Consider the following 15693-nt stretch of genomic DNA (forward strand, 5'->3'; position numbering starts at 1 on the left):
GATGATCTTTATTAAGGTAAATTGCTAAATAGGTTAATAAAAGTTATTAGAGTACATTCTACCTTCTGCGGAGAAGTTAAACATTGAGGGCGCAGATGCGTGATGACGGTTACTGAAGTCTGTCGCAATATGGCGAACATTAGGACAGGGAGGAGGGAGCTATCGTTCAGATAAATCCAGCCAGCTGCACCATGTTAAGATCATTGCAAGCAATCAACTGCATTTTGACAAATATGAACGCCACATGCACAAAAGAGGTGGACATATCTACAACATGGACTGACAATAAACAATATAGATTTGTTCAACGTCAAAAGTAGTGGTAAATATTGTGGTATATATATTTACAATTGTAATGACATATTATAAGCATCAAACAACCAAATCGTTATATTGTTATATGCATTTTATTGTTGTAGCATTGTTTCAATGTGATCGTTTGGTAACACCTTCAGGGGCAATGCCTTCTGAGATTAAATTATGAAAACACGATGTGACTCTTTGGAAACAAAGTTATGAAGTCAGTTGAAATATTAGAGAATGATAGGCTTTGTGGAATTGATGAAAAATGACATTGATACACGGGTAAATGACCAGATGAACACACAAACATTAACATATATACCTCTATGCACACACACATTCATATATATATAGCTCGTACACACAATCTCTCTCTCTCTTCATTTATCTACAATCTTCACGCACATACTTACACACACACACAACTTCCCCCATTCAAATGATAGTAAAAGGATGATCTCTCGTTTTAAATCAGCAACACAAATTTGTCGCAGTAATACTGTCCTGCACTCTTTTCATCCAAATACTCATCGCACAGTGTTTGTATTCCTGCTCGCGCTTACAGCACGTGACAGTTTTCACTCTGAGTACAACTCTTATCATTATCCACTTGTTCGCTTGAGCCACTGGGGAGATTGTGATTCTGCATTAGTTCAGTAAGAACAAAACACATTAAAATGAAATTTTGCCGAAAGTGTATAACAGAGCTCTTGTGTTTACTTGCGTAAGATAAAACAGAATATACTAGACATATGTTTGTCACATAGTCGGAGAACATAGGACTAAAGTCAACGTGATTAGAAACAGTCTGCGAGCTAATCTAACGGTCAAAAAAAGCACCCACCTATACATCAGTTAAAATTTTTTAAAGCTTCATTTCACCATGTTAATTCATTTTAATCAATCTTAGAAAGCTAGCAGCTACTTACAAAGATCATTAGCTTTTCCTCGCGAATCGCTTAATCGCTTCCGTTTTCTCGAGAGCTCTGAAATATCACATATGAAGACTGCTCGAAAAAAGTTCTTTGATGCTGTCAGTCGCTAGATAATTTTTTTTAATGATAATAAGGACTGAATGGACCTCTCATTGGCATGTCTTGCAGAACATATTATTTCGGAGCACAGTTGTCTTTGAGATGCCCCACGCAAATGCTCGTGTTCAGTCACCATTAAAGGCAGACGTCATGAAGCCAGTTATTAACTGTCAAAAAAAAAAACTTTTTAATGCGATCTCAGTGAGACAAACCAGCTGTTACAATGTCTGCTGGCTGCACACTTCCAGGTCTTCATCAGCTCGCAAAACGCGGACAGCAGGAAAAAAAAAAAAAAAAGCAAGTGGGACTTCTTGGTCTCTTAAGAAGAAGAAAAGCAGACATATTTTAAGGTCGTTCCGAGTCATGACAGGATTTGAGACAGTTGACCACTGAATGTGACGTCAGGGAGCATGGGTCAACGGCTAGCCCCTCTACAGATCGTCTTCTGACAAGAGTAAAATTTCTTCGTAGCCTCGTTCATCCTCATCAAGCTGGCGCTCAGGATGGCCAGGAGTTGCGCCCCGTTGCACAGCATCCGGCTCGCGTCACGTGGTCTGCGCGCGCACGGAAGGGAGAGGGATGGAAAAGATGGCGACGTCAGCATGTGGTCTCGCGCGTGATGAAGCAGGAGGGGCGGTGGTGGTTCTGTTGACCCCGGGACCCGTGGCCGTGGCGGTTGAGTGGCTGTTGGGGCAGGCAGTAGCGGAGACAGAAAACCTGCTTGAAGGTGTTCCAGAACTTCTCGCTGAACCAGCAGTAGAGGATGAAGTTGCAGGCAGACTTCATGGCGAGCAGGATCACGGCCAGGTCGTGAAACAACTGAAAATATTCCGTGTAAGAAAAGTCAGGTCATTTCGTTGGAGGTGTGTGTGCAAAGACTTGACGACGTCGATAACGATGATGATAATGACGATGACTGATGACAATAGCAATGATGATGACTGACTATTATGAATTGTCTCTACTATGGCGAGAATTACTTCGGGAAAGAAATATCTGCTGTAAGTGAAGTAGGAGCTCTGAAAAAAAAAAACAACAACAAAAAAAAACTGTAAGCAGAGTTAAAAGGAACTGCAAGTCAAATGTTAAATTGGGCTTAAATAATAAATACAGACGCTGTGAATCATGTCCGAGCACAATTTCGGGTAGCGAAACGATTGTATAATGTCATAACTGGACTCGCACACGATCAAGGCGACACAATGCATCTATAAACCTTTTTTTTCACAATATAATACGAAACAAATTACTCTCAAGGGAGGTGATCTTGCCGAGAGTTACAGCTAACTCTTGACATTTTATATGACGACCGTCATTATTTACGCCTGACTACTCGTTTTGTCTTTGCGAATCTGTTTGAATTAACTTCGAGAGAGGCTCCCAGCGGGCCGTGGAGCCCTCCCATAGAAAACCTCTCAAAAATTGTCTTTGTAGGCTGTAGGCAGTCGCTCTGGGCGCCGACGGTTTGATATTTATTGCTTTTGTGCTTTTTTCCTTTCTCCTGTCATCCCAGATATCGCTGTTTTACTCGGCAATCTTTTCTCCATGGCATCCTGTCTCTTTCTAACAGATAAATTTATTTTCTTGGAATATTTTGACTTATAATTTGACACTCGTCATTCTTCATACAGTGTCTCCTGTTCCAAGGGCATGTTAATGTAGTTTTCTACTAAAACAACTTGTCACTTTTACTTACTTCTCTCTCTCTCTCTTTCTCCACACACATCTTATTTTTACCTCAAATTCAGCAGAAGCTTTAAAGTGGTAGTCGGTGACAGCCGTGATGATAATCCAGATAATGTAAGGGCTTTGGCAGATGAAGAAGGTGACGATGATAAAGATGAGCATCAGAGTTATCTTCTTCTCTTCATGGGAGATTACGGACTGGATTCTGGAATCTGCTGCCAAGTGATACCTGTTGCAGGAGAACATACTTCGCTAATCACTTTGAAACGGCAATATTGTGGCCCCTGTCGCAGGGTAACTCTGCTGAAGTGGAGAAGTAGTGGATAGTCTTACAAGCCTAATCTGTAATCATTTGGTTGTTATTAGATAATAAAGGCTGGGAGAGGAAGAGGTAAACAGGCTACCGCAAAGGTGAACTCTGACCTTAGACTCTAAGAAAAAAAAAAGTTTCTGTACCTGATGTACCTCGTGGAGCGTCTGATCTCAACCACCAGTCTCACGTTGAGAGCAAGGAGACACAGCAAGGGAAGCAGCCCTACGAACGTGCCCGACACGATGTAGGAGAAGACGGCGTTGTTGTAGATGTTGTGCTGCCACTCGATGGTTGTCTTGACAACCGTGATGTTGCTGAAGGCGCCGCTGCTGGAGGTGCTGTTCGAGGGGTTATAACTGACGGGCACGAGCCGGAAGTCGCAAAAGTTGGGCAGGCGAACGACAAAGGCGATCAGAAAGATGGAGACGATCATGACCCTCGCCCGCGTTGTGGTGCAGATCGTCATGGCCTGAAAAGGTCATAGGTCAGGAACAAGAGTCAGACCAAGTAGAGAGATGCTCGGGTGACGTGGTTGCTGGGATTTGAAAGGAAGGTATGGGGGTCGCTTCTATTTTTTGCGTTTGTTTTGGGGCCGGTGATTGTGAATGAATGATACATAGGATAACAACTATCATCCTTAATGTCTTAATAATTATATATAGTTAAAAAAAATATAAAGCAATCGTCGAGCTGGGAATCGAAAAAGCATTAATTAAAGAACGGTGACATTCGTGCAGATCAACTAATTACCTTTTGGGGACCTCTCAACCCTTGTGCTAATCTAATAATTTCTGCATGACCTTATTAGTCAGGGGTGAACTTTACATTTAAATCTAATGTTACTGAGTTCACAGACAGGTCAGGCGGATGTAATTACCATTTACACCGTTTAAAAGAGGAGATAATCAGAAACACTTACTACAGCAACACTACTTGATTTAGAAGTCACGCAAAGGAAGATTCCGTTATTTTTATGGTGAACAGAGTTTTCAAACTCTGGTTCTACAGGAACAAGGCGGGATTGCAAAATAATGGAGACATGGTGTGCATCCACTGTGTGTGGGAGGAGAGAGGTCTTGGGAAAGAAAACAACAGGTGGACAAATGTTGGAGGTGTGATTTAGCAAGAAGGAACAAGACAATTATACAGACTATTTCAGTTGTAGTTCACCTGGGGGTCAGTCAGCCCAACAAACCTCATTACCGTGTGCTGCAAAGGATGTGACCGTCGTGGACGTGGCAGGTCTTAGGAATTCAAGATATTATGCAAGGATGGAGGGCACATGCTTTGTGGTGCACAGGACGAAAACCTACCCGTAGGATTGTGTCTCTTGAGCTCGGTTTCGAGGTCTTCTCATCTGATCTTTCTTTCAGCTTAACGTGTGTTGTGTGTGGAATAAAGGGAGGGGGTAGGTTACATATTTGCAGTCTGATTTCACAATGAGTGAACAAAGGTTTGGTTGAATTATCCCTCCCCTCCACCAACACCAGCTACCCCAAACCTCCCCATAAACCACCCCCACACCTGCACACCCCTTCCCTCCACATACCTCCCCACCCCTCCCTCCACATATGCACAAGCGTGCGCGTTTAAATGAAGATCTTGTGAGAAGGCCTAACCCGAGGTCAGAGGGCGTGACCTGACCTGCAACGGGTGACAGATGGCGATGTACCTCTCCACAGCCAGCATGACCGTCAACCAGACGGAGGCGAAGAGGGCGATTTGGGCGAAGATGGTGGTGACGTGGACGAAGGCGGTGACGAAGTCCTCAGCTTGACCTGGCAGTCGGGGACCTGGTCAATGAGGACATGCAGGGTCAGGATCAGTAGGATGACGAGGTCAGCCACTGCCATGGCCGTTAGGTAGCAGTTGGTCGACCTGTTCACAACCACGACAGCAGGTATACAGGTCTGCTCCATCATCTCTCGCTATTCCAAATTACTAGGAACTTAACTATCTCGAGATCTTTCGCTATTTCAATGACAACAAATATTGCAGACAGACTGTGATATGTGAGCAGAGTATGAAAACAAGTATTACAGACATACTGTGATATGTGAGGAGCAAATGCTAAAAACCGAACTGAACAGTCGCCAGACAAGTGAACACTAAAATGGTCTTCGTGTGACATTTTGACAGTGAACACAGGCGCCAGGCAAAGTGAACAATAAAAGCTCACCACCGAAAGGAACATGTCAATTAGAGCACAAAAATCAGACGATCTGTTACAGCCTCAGCCATACTTTTTTTTTTATCTATTTTTCACTTGTCTGTTTGACCTTATCACTGCTGTTTTACCAGAAATCGCCTGCGGTCACCACAGACACTCAGAACGGTCTCTACTACCTGGAGGCAAAGTTCAAGATGGCACTGACATGCAGGAGTCAATTAAAGCACACAATTTTTATAATTTTATTTTATTATTCTCTTTTCCCGATTTCATTTGTTTCTTAACGACCATAAAAACAAATTCGCGAAGACTGAACACGCGTAAATCGCCAGACGCCTGCATTCGTATCTAAATATTTGTTTCTTTCTAGAAAAGTCTTTATATTTGACTATCTGACTGTACATTATTGTTTGAGGACTGGTCAATGGTTTATGTTTTTTTTTTATCTGAAAATGAATGTTCACCAAGGGCATCGTCGCCGAAAGGCCGATAGGCGGTGAGACTCTGTCAGGCTGGTGTGATAGATGGAGGAGCATGGAAGTGGGTTAGGGCCTGCTGTCATTCTGAATGTGACTCGTTCGTCTCCCTTGTGAAGGTTGACAATCAATAGCAGACACATTACGTCTCGGGTTTCTTTCATTATCCTTTAATTGCTTTCTTTTTTTTTCTTCCTCCCTTTTTTCTCTACTTTATTCCTTTTCATTTATTCTTTTCTTTCCTGTCTTTCGTCCTTAATTCCATCCTTTATTCTTGTCTGTTGGTCATTTTTTTTTTTATCTTCCTCTTAGAACCAAATGTTCCGACAACTCGTGATAGCATCAAAATAAAGGTTCATTGCCCTTACGTGCACATCGTTTTCCGGCTGAGGACGACGACCGTGAGAATGATACCCATGATCCCACTGCAGTGAACGACGGGTTCGATGTTCTTGTGCAGCCAGCTGCCCTGGTCATGCTCGCATGTGCCGGAGTCGTAGTCTGGAACCTGGTCCAACAGCTTGTCCGCACTTCCATTCATCTTGACCTATTGCACACAGACACGCACGCACCCACGCAGAGACAGACGATGAGACGCCATGAGATTAAATCCTTGGTGAAGAAAGATAATCATTGTGTAGGCAAGATAAACAACAGAACACTGCTTAAACATGTGCGTATGGCATTAGAAAAAAATGAAAATTTTAACTAAATGGCACCCCCCAAACAATCCCCACCAACATCACCCCCATAAAAACCTAAATAACAAACCCACAGCCAGCAATAATAACAACAAGAAGAAATTGACCAAGTAACCCTTCTTTGGAAAAAAAAAACTTTCCCCAAATCGAACAACCATGAAGTCCTCAAGGGATGTAATCCTGCCATCAGAAGAGGCCTAGAACATCAGTGCCCTTATCATCCCACTGTCCCTATCTCTTCACAGGGTTTTACTACTCTTAGCAAGACCAGTGCTTAATCATCGGACCAAAGGCACACTGCCTCAATTTCACATCAGTTGCTGAACAAGAATATCGCAACGGAACGAGAGTCTCACTGAACAACTCTCGCGTAGCACGAGACTCTCGCATTGAACGAGATCCTCGCCCATTGAAGGCCACTGTCTCCCGCTGGACATGGAATCGAACCCGACAAGTGTGTCATTATCCGTCTGCTACTTCGGCTCGGGAATCGATGCCTGGGCACCCACAAGAAACAATGAACGTGAGAGACGAACCCTCGGGGTGTCTATATCAATAATAATAACAATAACAATAACGACTGTATGCAACTCCCGCAGCAGCGGGACTAGCAACTCTTCCTTTTCTCGGTCCAGCAGGTTTCCCTACCTTTAATCTTTAGCACGAACCGCGCACCTTGAGGTGGGAATCCAATTTCTTTCTGCTTCTTCCCTGAAATATTCACGGCGCTAAGGCTGAGATGGCGAGAGCTTGTGTTTGTGTTTCGTCTAGCCGATGAAGAAAAGCTAATGGAGCAGTCTGCTCGAGTTCGTCAGGCGCGCGATGTTGTTCCTCCGCTACCTTTGCCAGCCCTTCACAACCTCCCGCCGGCACGTGCATCACCTCTCGCGCGTGATGCCTGAAAAGCGGCGCCGCGTTTGGCGATTTGCACGTCATGGAGGGTGACCCCTGGGTTGGGGACTAACTGTACAATTCTGTGCGACATCACGACGGATGGTCGTACGGACCGCGTATACGACAGCTGCTGCTGTATGATTATGACATATAGAGGAGCCCAACGGCTCATGTCTCCTAGTGACGTCATAGCTGTCGCGAGGTGGAGCGCTGCACATCACTCAATCTAACCACAAAAGTAGAGCAACATAAAATTATTTACAGTGCATTATATCTAATAACTACAACAACTTTTACAAGTATAATCTCGCAACTTTCTCTCAACTTTCTCGCAACTTTCCCGCAACAACATTATTTCTCGTTACATGTCGGAGACAAAAGGTCGAAGGTCAACTGGAACTGAGATGTGATAGAATATTTTCTAATGAGACCTTTGACTGAGCCAGGCTCCATATTTCTTCACTTACCCCAGGGTTGACCTTTTCGGATTCTGTCGAACTGCATTCGAATCTTGCTCGCTCACTCCTAATCTGGGGCTCAGGGGTAGGTGGTGTGACAGTTTGGGTTGAAAGTTTACTTTGACTTAATAACCTTTCTGGAAATGAGCCGACGGAAGCACAACCCGTTTGAGACTCGATCAATGTCTGGAAACTGTCTTACTGTCTGTGGAGCGCAAATGCCGATGTGACCTTTTGAGACAACTTTTAATTATTTTTTCATGTCTTACTTTCACATAAGAGGATCTTGTGTCAAAAAATGAAACCAAGCCACCAATTATAAAGAATCTCAAAAAGGTCTGGGACTTGGAGAGAAGCCGAACTGGTAAGAAATTGCGGCTGGTTCTTTTTGGAAGTCATAAAGATACAGTTAAGACTGTTACTCTGCAGGACGACTGGAAGAAAAATGAAGTACCACAATGTCTAGCCTGTGGATGTTTGGGTGGCTTCGTGCTTTGTAAGGACATTAAGGTCAACATTATGGCCGCCTTTTCGACTCCAGGCTGATTCTTTACTTCAGTGGCTGTGATGGTGCAAAAGGTGGTAACCTTGTTAACGTGTGACAAGTTTTGGGTGATTCTCAACATTTTTCCTTAAAATCCTCCTCAAACATTAACTTTATTTTTCGCATTGTTGGTGTTCGAAAAAGAAATTATTTACAAGCTTAGGCACGGCATTTCCATTGCAACTCTGCACAGTGTCAAGAGAGAGAAGTAGACCCCTCTAGAAATTAAAAGACAGAACTAGCTTATGACTATAGATAATTAATCCCTATAATTTATTTGCGATTTGAAGAAAATATTTATGAGCTGATATTTGAAATATCCACTTTTTCGTAAAATGATGCACGCAGGTGACCTCCCCCCAAACTGAGGGTTTGACCTCTTTCGATTTTGAAGTCTGCTAAATCGTTATGTGCCTACTACGAAAACAAATAGTCTTCGAAACATTGTTACCAAACTACATTAAACCTAAGTTAGTTTCAAATGCCCAAACTTATTTCTCGCGAATCTTCTACTTAGAGCAAACGTAAACGATGTGACTGACGACAATGGGCGTAGTGAAGCGTAATGCTTCCTCTGCATCCACATCGTCTTTCACTATCAAACATCTTTATTTTAGAAAATGTCAGCGTGCAGATATTTGATTGTTCTTTTGATTTTCAAAAGATAATTAGCTCAGTTTGCATTTGTAAAGGTCAGCGCGTGAGGAACCTTCAAATTCTTGATGAGGATGAATAGAGCAAGACCCGTGCCTTTGTGTAGAATAAATTACTTTGAAATACTGTTACCAAACATTTCAAATATTACTCTCAAGCAAGTTACCCTCTTCTGAACAACATACATATTCTAACTACTTGAACAATTTGAAAGCCAATAAACTTAAATTTCAAGGTTCAAGAGACTAAATTCAGGCACATTTGGGACCACAGATTGCTCCTCTTTTCTGAGCAAAATATTCAGGACAGACAGCACACTTCATCAATCTGCCGAGGAGTTGTGCGCTGTTTGTTCTTCAACCAGACCGACAGTAAGGGAAGTATTCAACAGAAATCACACAAGCCTTTGCGCATGTCTTTCGCGCATCTCATAACGAACACGTGCATACAGACTTACAAGTGAAGTTTGAAGGAAAATGGATTTTTCCTTCCTAGAAAAAAAATCGATGATATGATTATAAAAGTTGTGTTCTGTGTGCGACGTATCTCGATCAGCTGAGAGAGAAAAGGAAATCGGAAAAAGGTTGGGGTGGGGGCGGAAGACGGGTGGGGTGGTGGGGCTCAAGAGCAGACGATCTACACTAGTCACGTGTACAGACGCGTCTCTAACCTCGTTCTCATTCACGCATGCGCTCTAACGGGGCACACGAAGGCGAGACAGATGTTGCGCGATAACAGAAGATGCTAATGGTAAAGGCGCCTTTTTTTTTTTTTGTAAGAGCAGGACCGACAATCCACCCCTTTCCCCACCCATCCACCCTGACAGCAGTTATTAGCTGATATCCGGTCAGCAGCACCAGGAGTGTTCTGCGACTGACGATTCTTTCATCAACCTTTTTGTCCCTAGATGCTTGTCAATGCCGTCTCCATAGAGACCCATGAGAGAGAAGTCTTCTCTGACGACATCACTCCAATAGGAACTGGTCCCCGTCACGTGACTGCTTTACCTTTGTCTTTCTGGCTTTCATTCTTTTCCAGAGCAGCTAATTAAGGAATATTTCAAGCAGTTAGACAATAAGCAGAACTTGACTGTATGCTTTCATTTGCACTGATTTGAAGTGAAAAATGTTGATTAAACTTAATAAGGTTGAGTTCAGTAACCGCAGATCAAGAGCTGGCTTATGGAAACAGCAAACAAAGACAAAGGTCAGTCCAGTTACTGTCACATGATATGCATAAGTGGAAATGTTTCGTTTTACAATCTGTCTGTGTGTGTGCGCGCGCGCTCCCACCATTTTACGAAAATTATCCTACCATCTGGCAGCCTGAACTCGTCAATCGTAACCTGAGTTATAATTTCTTCCCATCGTTGGCGACACTGTGGCCTGGTCTCTTTTCGACAGATAAGACATCAGTTGCTTATCCACCCATCTTTCGCCTGTCTCGGCCGCTTTGCATACCTCCCCGACACCACGAGAACACGAGAAGCGCCAGACCTCGAGCCTCTAGGAAAATCCTTACATCCCTTCTGCCCCGCATTGCCCGTCGTCGCTCAAAGCTTTGAGCACCAGGCAGGACTCGACCCTGAAGACTTAAAATTATCCTTCGAGTGATATGTTGTAGGCCTTTAGGTTGTGTCTTGTAGCTTCCTGAATTACAGACTGAATCCCGGCTTATCGGTATACATTGAATGCAGTGGGAGCAGTGGACGCCATGTTGAGAGCTCGATCTCCTACAGAGGCGTCGAAGGGCCGTGTGCAAATCGCGTTTTGTCTCCTGGCTGTGGATGCCTAGCAGTCAGCTAAAATATTAGCAGTTAGCTTCCAGCAAGCGGCTGTGCATCCAGCCCCTGTTCCTACTGGTCTTGATTGTTAGCTTGAAGTGGCAGATATTAAGTGTCTACGCTCGGTCAGCGAGGGTTTTCTCAAGGTATGGACCTGGTGTTCATCGGAGATATAAGGTTTCCGGTCTGAAAATTGCCCAAACCTATTGCTAACGCATGGATGCTCCAGTAGGACGTTTGGCCGAGCAATTCTACAATTGTAGCCAATATGCTTTGGGGCTCCTTAACACATCGATGCAAGGCACTCAGATTACTCAAGGACGCCATCTTGTCCTTGCTGTCTCGAACGACATGTCAGCTTGAATATTTCAACACGACAATTTAAAGAATTTTTTTAAAACCTTGTATCTTTGACATGGGAGCTCAGCCAATTAACTGCAAGAATTGACGAGGTGATAAACGATAGGCTCCCACAGCACGCAGGCGGATCCTTTTCCATCCTTAACCCAGCTCTCGTCATGATCAAATCTTTTTTTCCTCAAGATGCGAATGATAACAAGAATCGATTTTGGTGGCTGATCCTTTTGAAGCAGGTTCTGATCACAAATGATCGCAAAATTAAAATATTGCGATGTGAGATGCTGAGAGATCCACCGATGCTGGTATTCCTTCGACTATTTTATTCTCATGTCAGCTGAAAAAATATTTGCCCACATACAAGCCAGATCCTTGTCCGTAGTTAAAATAAACTCATCCATTCTATTTTTTCTCCTAGATACAGGAAAAAATGGACATAATTACTTCTGTTGTAAAGAGAGAGAAGACATTACGACATTGCATGCATCTGGGATTTGGTGGAAAAAAGCAAATATGAGATCGGTTTTATTTCTGTCTTGAGCCTTGCACTTTAATGTCAAAAGGGTGCAAAACTATGAATATTAAAAGGAAAAAAATATTGAACAAGTTAGTTCATCAAATATCTTCATTTTTATTTGATTGTTAGCCGGTCTTTGCTCCTTCAATTCTAAATATCTGCGTAGGCGAGGTTGTTTTTAATTTTATAAATAATTTCTTTCAGATCCTTAAACTCAACGAAGAACATTTTTCCCCAAATGAATTTATTACAAGTTACTAATGCTCCTAACTTCCATGGGCCTATTCGCTCAAAATGGAGGAATCAATGTCTTTGAATGAACTGAACCCAGTCATTAAAAGCATCTACATCCCAGTGGGTTTATAAATAATCTGAACAGTTTGACACTTTCACGTGAATATGTTTTCATTCAATGTCCTGCAGTGGGTGTTTGGATGCCTATTACCGTACATGAAAGACGAGAAGTTTTTGCTATTTTGAGACCAAGTATTGAAAACAAGTCAGAACTTTTTTTTAACATTATAAGACAGCTGTAAGAGCATGCACACACGTACACACAGGCACGCACACAACTTTTGTGTAAAATTCCCTTCCCTCAGAGAATAGCATCCCAATGTGAGGTGAGATGACGATGCAGTGGAAAAAGCTTCCATAATTTGTTTTCGTTCGCACTTCGTCTGACACGATAAGAGACGCACTTGTATGTTTGCTCGCACACTCACACCCACACACACACACAGACAGATGCATAAAATCTCCTTCACACTTGGCATCGCATCACAATAAGATTAATTCAGCAAGCTCTGATGACAGTGCAGTGGGAAAAGCTTCCATATATTTCTGCCCTTCGCACCCCGCCTGGCACGAGAAAGGATTCGCTTGACGGTTGCAAAAGCCTCGTGTCTGGTCTTGTGGGTGGATGCAGACGCATTACTTGTCTGTTGTCGAGTGCAGTACAGTTTAAATCACAATGTTGGCAAACATTATCTGCCTTGGTTGGCCTCACTTAATAAGTACAACTCCATACAGGTTGTATGTATGTACAGCACTCGCTCCACTGTGTCGCAATTCTGTTTCTGCAGCTCCACAACAACCTTTGTACTCGTGGTCCTAGAGCAAGCAAATAAATACTTTATTTTCCGTTTTGATTTGCTTTGAAGAGAAGTCTGGAATTGAAACTGTCTGATACCTCATTTAAACATAACTGAAATGGAACTGCAATCTTAAGAGGAGTGTTTTCATATCCGACCGTCGGTTATATTGGGGAAAATATTGTCTGTCGTCTTGTCTGGAGGTTTGGCCCGGTATATTTCTGTTGGGAAAAGAGTTTTCTGAAGTCCTCCCCTCTTTGGCCTCTGAGCACATTTCATTTCTGGAATTTCATCCATAGTCAGGCAGGACTTGCTAAAGGTCTAGTTTTTAAGGGGTCCCTTTCTACGCCCAAATTTCAATGGGATCCCATTTTGAAGGGTCCTCCGAGCTTTTAATGCGTACTGTACACAATTTTTTGCGTCCACACTGGGTGGAGCACAAGCAGTGCAAGATACTATTTCCCCAAAATCTGGGTGAACACCCACTTCTGCACCCTGGCCCTCCAGGTTGGGGGTTTTGATTTGGGCTTACAACCCACTCATGTTAAAAAAAAAGCTGTTACAAAAACCTCAACCCTATGCTCCTTGAGGAGTAACAAGGAATAAACGAAATTCTGCATTTCCAGTCATTATAAACAAGAAATTGCACCCCACTAGAACTCGAAACCTTTAAATGTTCTCACAATGACAAGATTGGATTTTTACGAACCGGCGCTCGATGGAAACTTCTGTTCAGCAATATATCTTTTCTTCAAACATTCACATCCCGTCTTCCACGCACATAAGTAAGTCTAAATTTCTTCTCTTAAAATTAAATTAGCGAAGGTGGATGGGTGGGATGAAGGAGTCAGATAAAATCTTAATTGCACGACACAATAAAAGACCTTTAACAGAATCCTTCTCGCAATGAATTCTTGAGTGAAACATCCCCACCCGTATAAAGAACAGCATGCTGTCGACATTGCTAAGTTCATCTTCTTGTCCAGAATGATCTGGAAAGATTCCTGAATATTACAGACAAGAGTTTAAACGCCGATTCAGAAGAAATGCGTGCTCACCTGCAATGAAGAGTCGGCTGGGGGCCGAAGGACAGTTGTAGCTGTGGCTGTAGTCCTAGCGGGTGGATGTCCGAGAACTGAGCTTCACGTGGCACCACTCCCTGCACAGTCTGCGGCCACTGACCAAACCGTCCTCCTCCCGTCCACGTTTTTTCCCCCTTTGCCAGCGCTGACCGCTGGTCCACAGCTACTGTAACGGTGCAGCCCTCCGCCCCAACCTCGTCTCCCTCTTTGTCAACGGCTGACGTATGGAGAGTGGGAAAGGGGGGTAGGTGAGGGAGGGGGAGAAGAAGGAACGGGAGGGAGAGAGAGTGACGCCTACGCGTGCTCATAGGCCGTTGGTATTACGTCACTGGACGGGCCGGGTTCAAGCTGTTCACGTTCACAGCTAGTCACCGGCGCACGCCTTGCCCGCCTGCCTATTCGTGCGTGTACACGCCAAGCACGCGCTTCCCAGTCCACGGTCGTGGAGCTCTCAGGGACCGCTGACTCCGGTCACGTGGCCAGCCAGCCACTCCCAGCAGGTGGCGCAGGACACCAAACGGTGCGTAGTTTCACTCGCGCATGTGCGGTGGCTGATCTTGCCTCCGTCACTGATTGAATTCTAGGATGCACACCTGTTCTTTCAGCATTTTTTTGTGTATATTTCTGTTAAAAAAAAAAAAACAAACGTATCTTCAAAACGACATATACGTGTCGGATTCCCTGTACACAAACTGACACTGCAAACACTTGAAATAATCGACACATATAAACAAGGCTTATCAAAGAATGAGGAGATTGTGGTAAACAGCTATCCATCCTTGAATATCCCTGTTTCGGTGTATAGTTTGTTGTCACAAAAAAAAAAAAAAAAAAAATAAATCAAGGCCAGCTCTGTTCCTTCAATTATATACTTTTCCATATCTCATTCATTGATTGTTTTGTCATTATTTCTTCCTTTTACATTTTTCCTATCACTTCTTTCTTCTTCATTTTCCTTCGTTCGTTCTTCTTCCTTTATTCTTTCTCTCTTTACGGTTGTTTTTCGGGTTGTGCACTGTACTTCTTTACACTGACACTTACTAAATCTAATTTTGATACAAGGTTTTTGATTGGCTGCTTGCAGCAAAATTGCCGTAAACCTAATTTTGCTGACGTGTTTGATTGGCTGCCTGCAGTAAATTGGCGAAAACATTTGACAAAATACAAAACTGCTTCTCGCACTTCGGGAACATTCAGTGCGCAAAGGTAGTCCGGTGTACAGATGTCCATCGCTTGAGCGCGACGATCAAACTGATAAGTCACAGGACGCCACCTAGCGGCCGTTTTGGGGGGCGTTTGGTACGGTGAACCACAACCGCAGTCGGCGATCGGTCATGTTAAAGGAGACGCAGCGTGATCGCTCAAGATGGCGGACATCCGTCGGTGTGTTCATCAAGCTGGACAAAAAAAAAAAAAAAAAAAAAAAAGAAGAAGAAAAAAAGAAAAGTAAACAAAAAATAGACAAGATCCATTTTACATTAAGAATGTTTGTCAGCTCATCAGGAAGGGATTTAACTGTAGTTAGGTTTTATTCACCTGATAAATTGTTAAAACTCGCTAGAACTCTGCAATTACAATGCGATGTGATTTTGGTAGATTCCCTGTTTGTTTGTTTTTTTATTTACCATGC

The 15693-nt window shown here is 43.3% G+C and overlaps 2 protein-coding genes across 4 annotated transcripts in view; one reads left to right on the plus strand and one right to left on the minus strand.

Annotated features, from left to right (window-relative positions):
• LOC112571774 (stabilin-2-like) overlaps positions 1–15693 on the plus strand; it is a 53311-nt gene that overhangs the window by 13481 nt on the left and 24137 nt on the right. The gene's annotated exons all lie outside the window — the stretch shown is intronic.
• Positions 18–14724, minus strand: LOC112571776 (sex peptide receptor-like). 2 transcript variants are annotated; one of them, XM_025251056.1, is made up of 6 exons: positions 14040–14724; positions 6351–6529; positions 4981–5214; positions 3480–3805; positions 3075–3252; positions 18–2156 (listed from the first exon to the last, which is right to left on the minus strand). In XM_025251056.1, the coding sequence occupies exons 3-6, from the start codon at positions 5023–5025 to the stop codon at positions 1935–1937; spliced, it is 771 nt and encodes a 256-aa protein (XP_025106841.1). In that variant the 5' UTR covers positions 5026–5214; positions 6351–6529; positions 14040–14724; the 3' UTR covers positions 18–1934. The 2 variants fall into 2 exon arrangements, with proteins under 2 accessions (XP_025106841.1, XP_025106842.1); XM_025251057.1 differs by lacking the exon at positions 14040–14724 and adding an exon at positions 7332–8337.

Source organism: Pomacea canaliculata, linkage group LG9 (assembly GCF_003073045.1).
Source record: "Pomacea canaliculata isolate SZHN2017 linkage group LG9, ASM307304v1, whole genome shotgun sequence".
Lineage (NCBI taxonomy): Eukaryota > Metazoa > Mollusca > Gastropoda > Architaenioglossa > Ampullariidae > Pomacea > Pomacea canaliculata.

Coding starts and splice junctions, on each gene's coding strand:
- LOC112571776 (XM_025251056.1), bottom strand. CDS start 5,025: ATGCTGGCTGTGGAGAGGTACATCGCCATCTGTCACCCGTTGCAG. Junction 3,806..4,980: donor CCATCTGTCACCCGTTGCAG/GTCAGGTCACGC, acceptor TGACCTTTTCAG/GCCATGACGATCTGCACCAC. Junction 3,253..3,479: donor CGCTCCACGAGGTACATCAG/GTACAGAAACTT, acceptor CTCCTGCAACAG/GTATCACTTGGCAGCAGATT.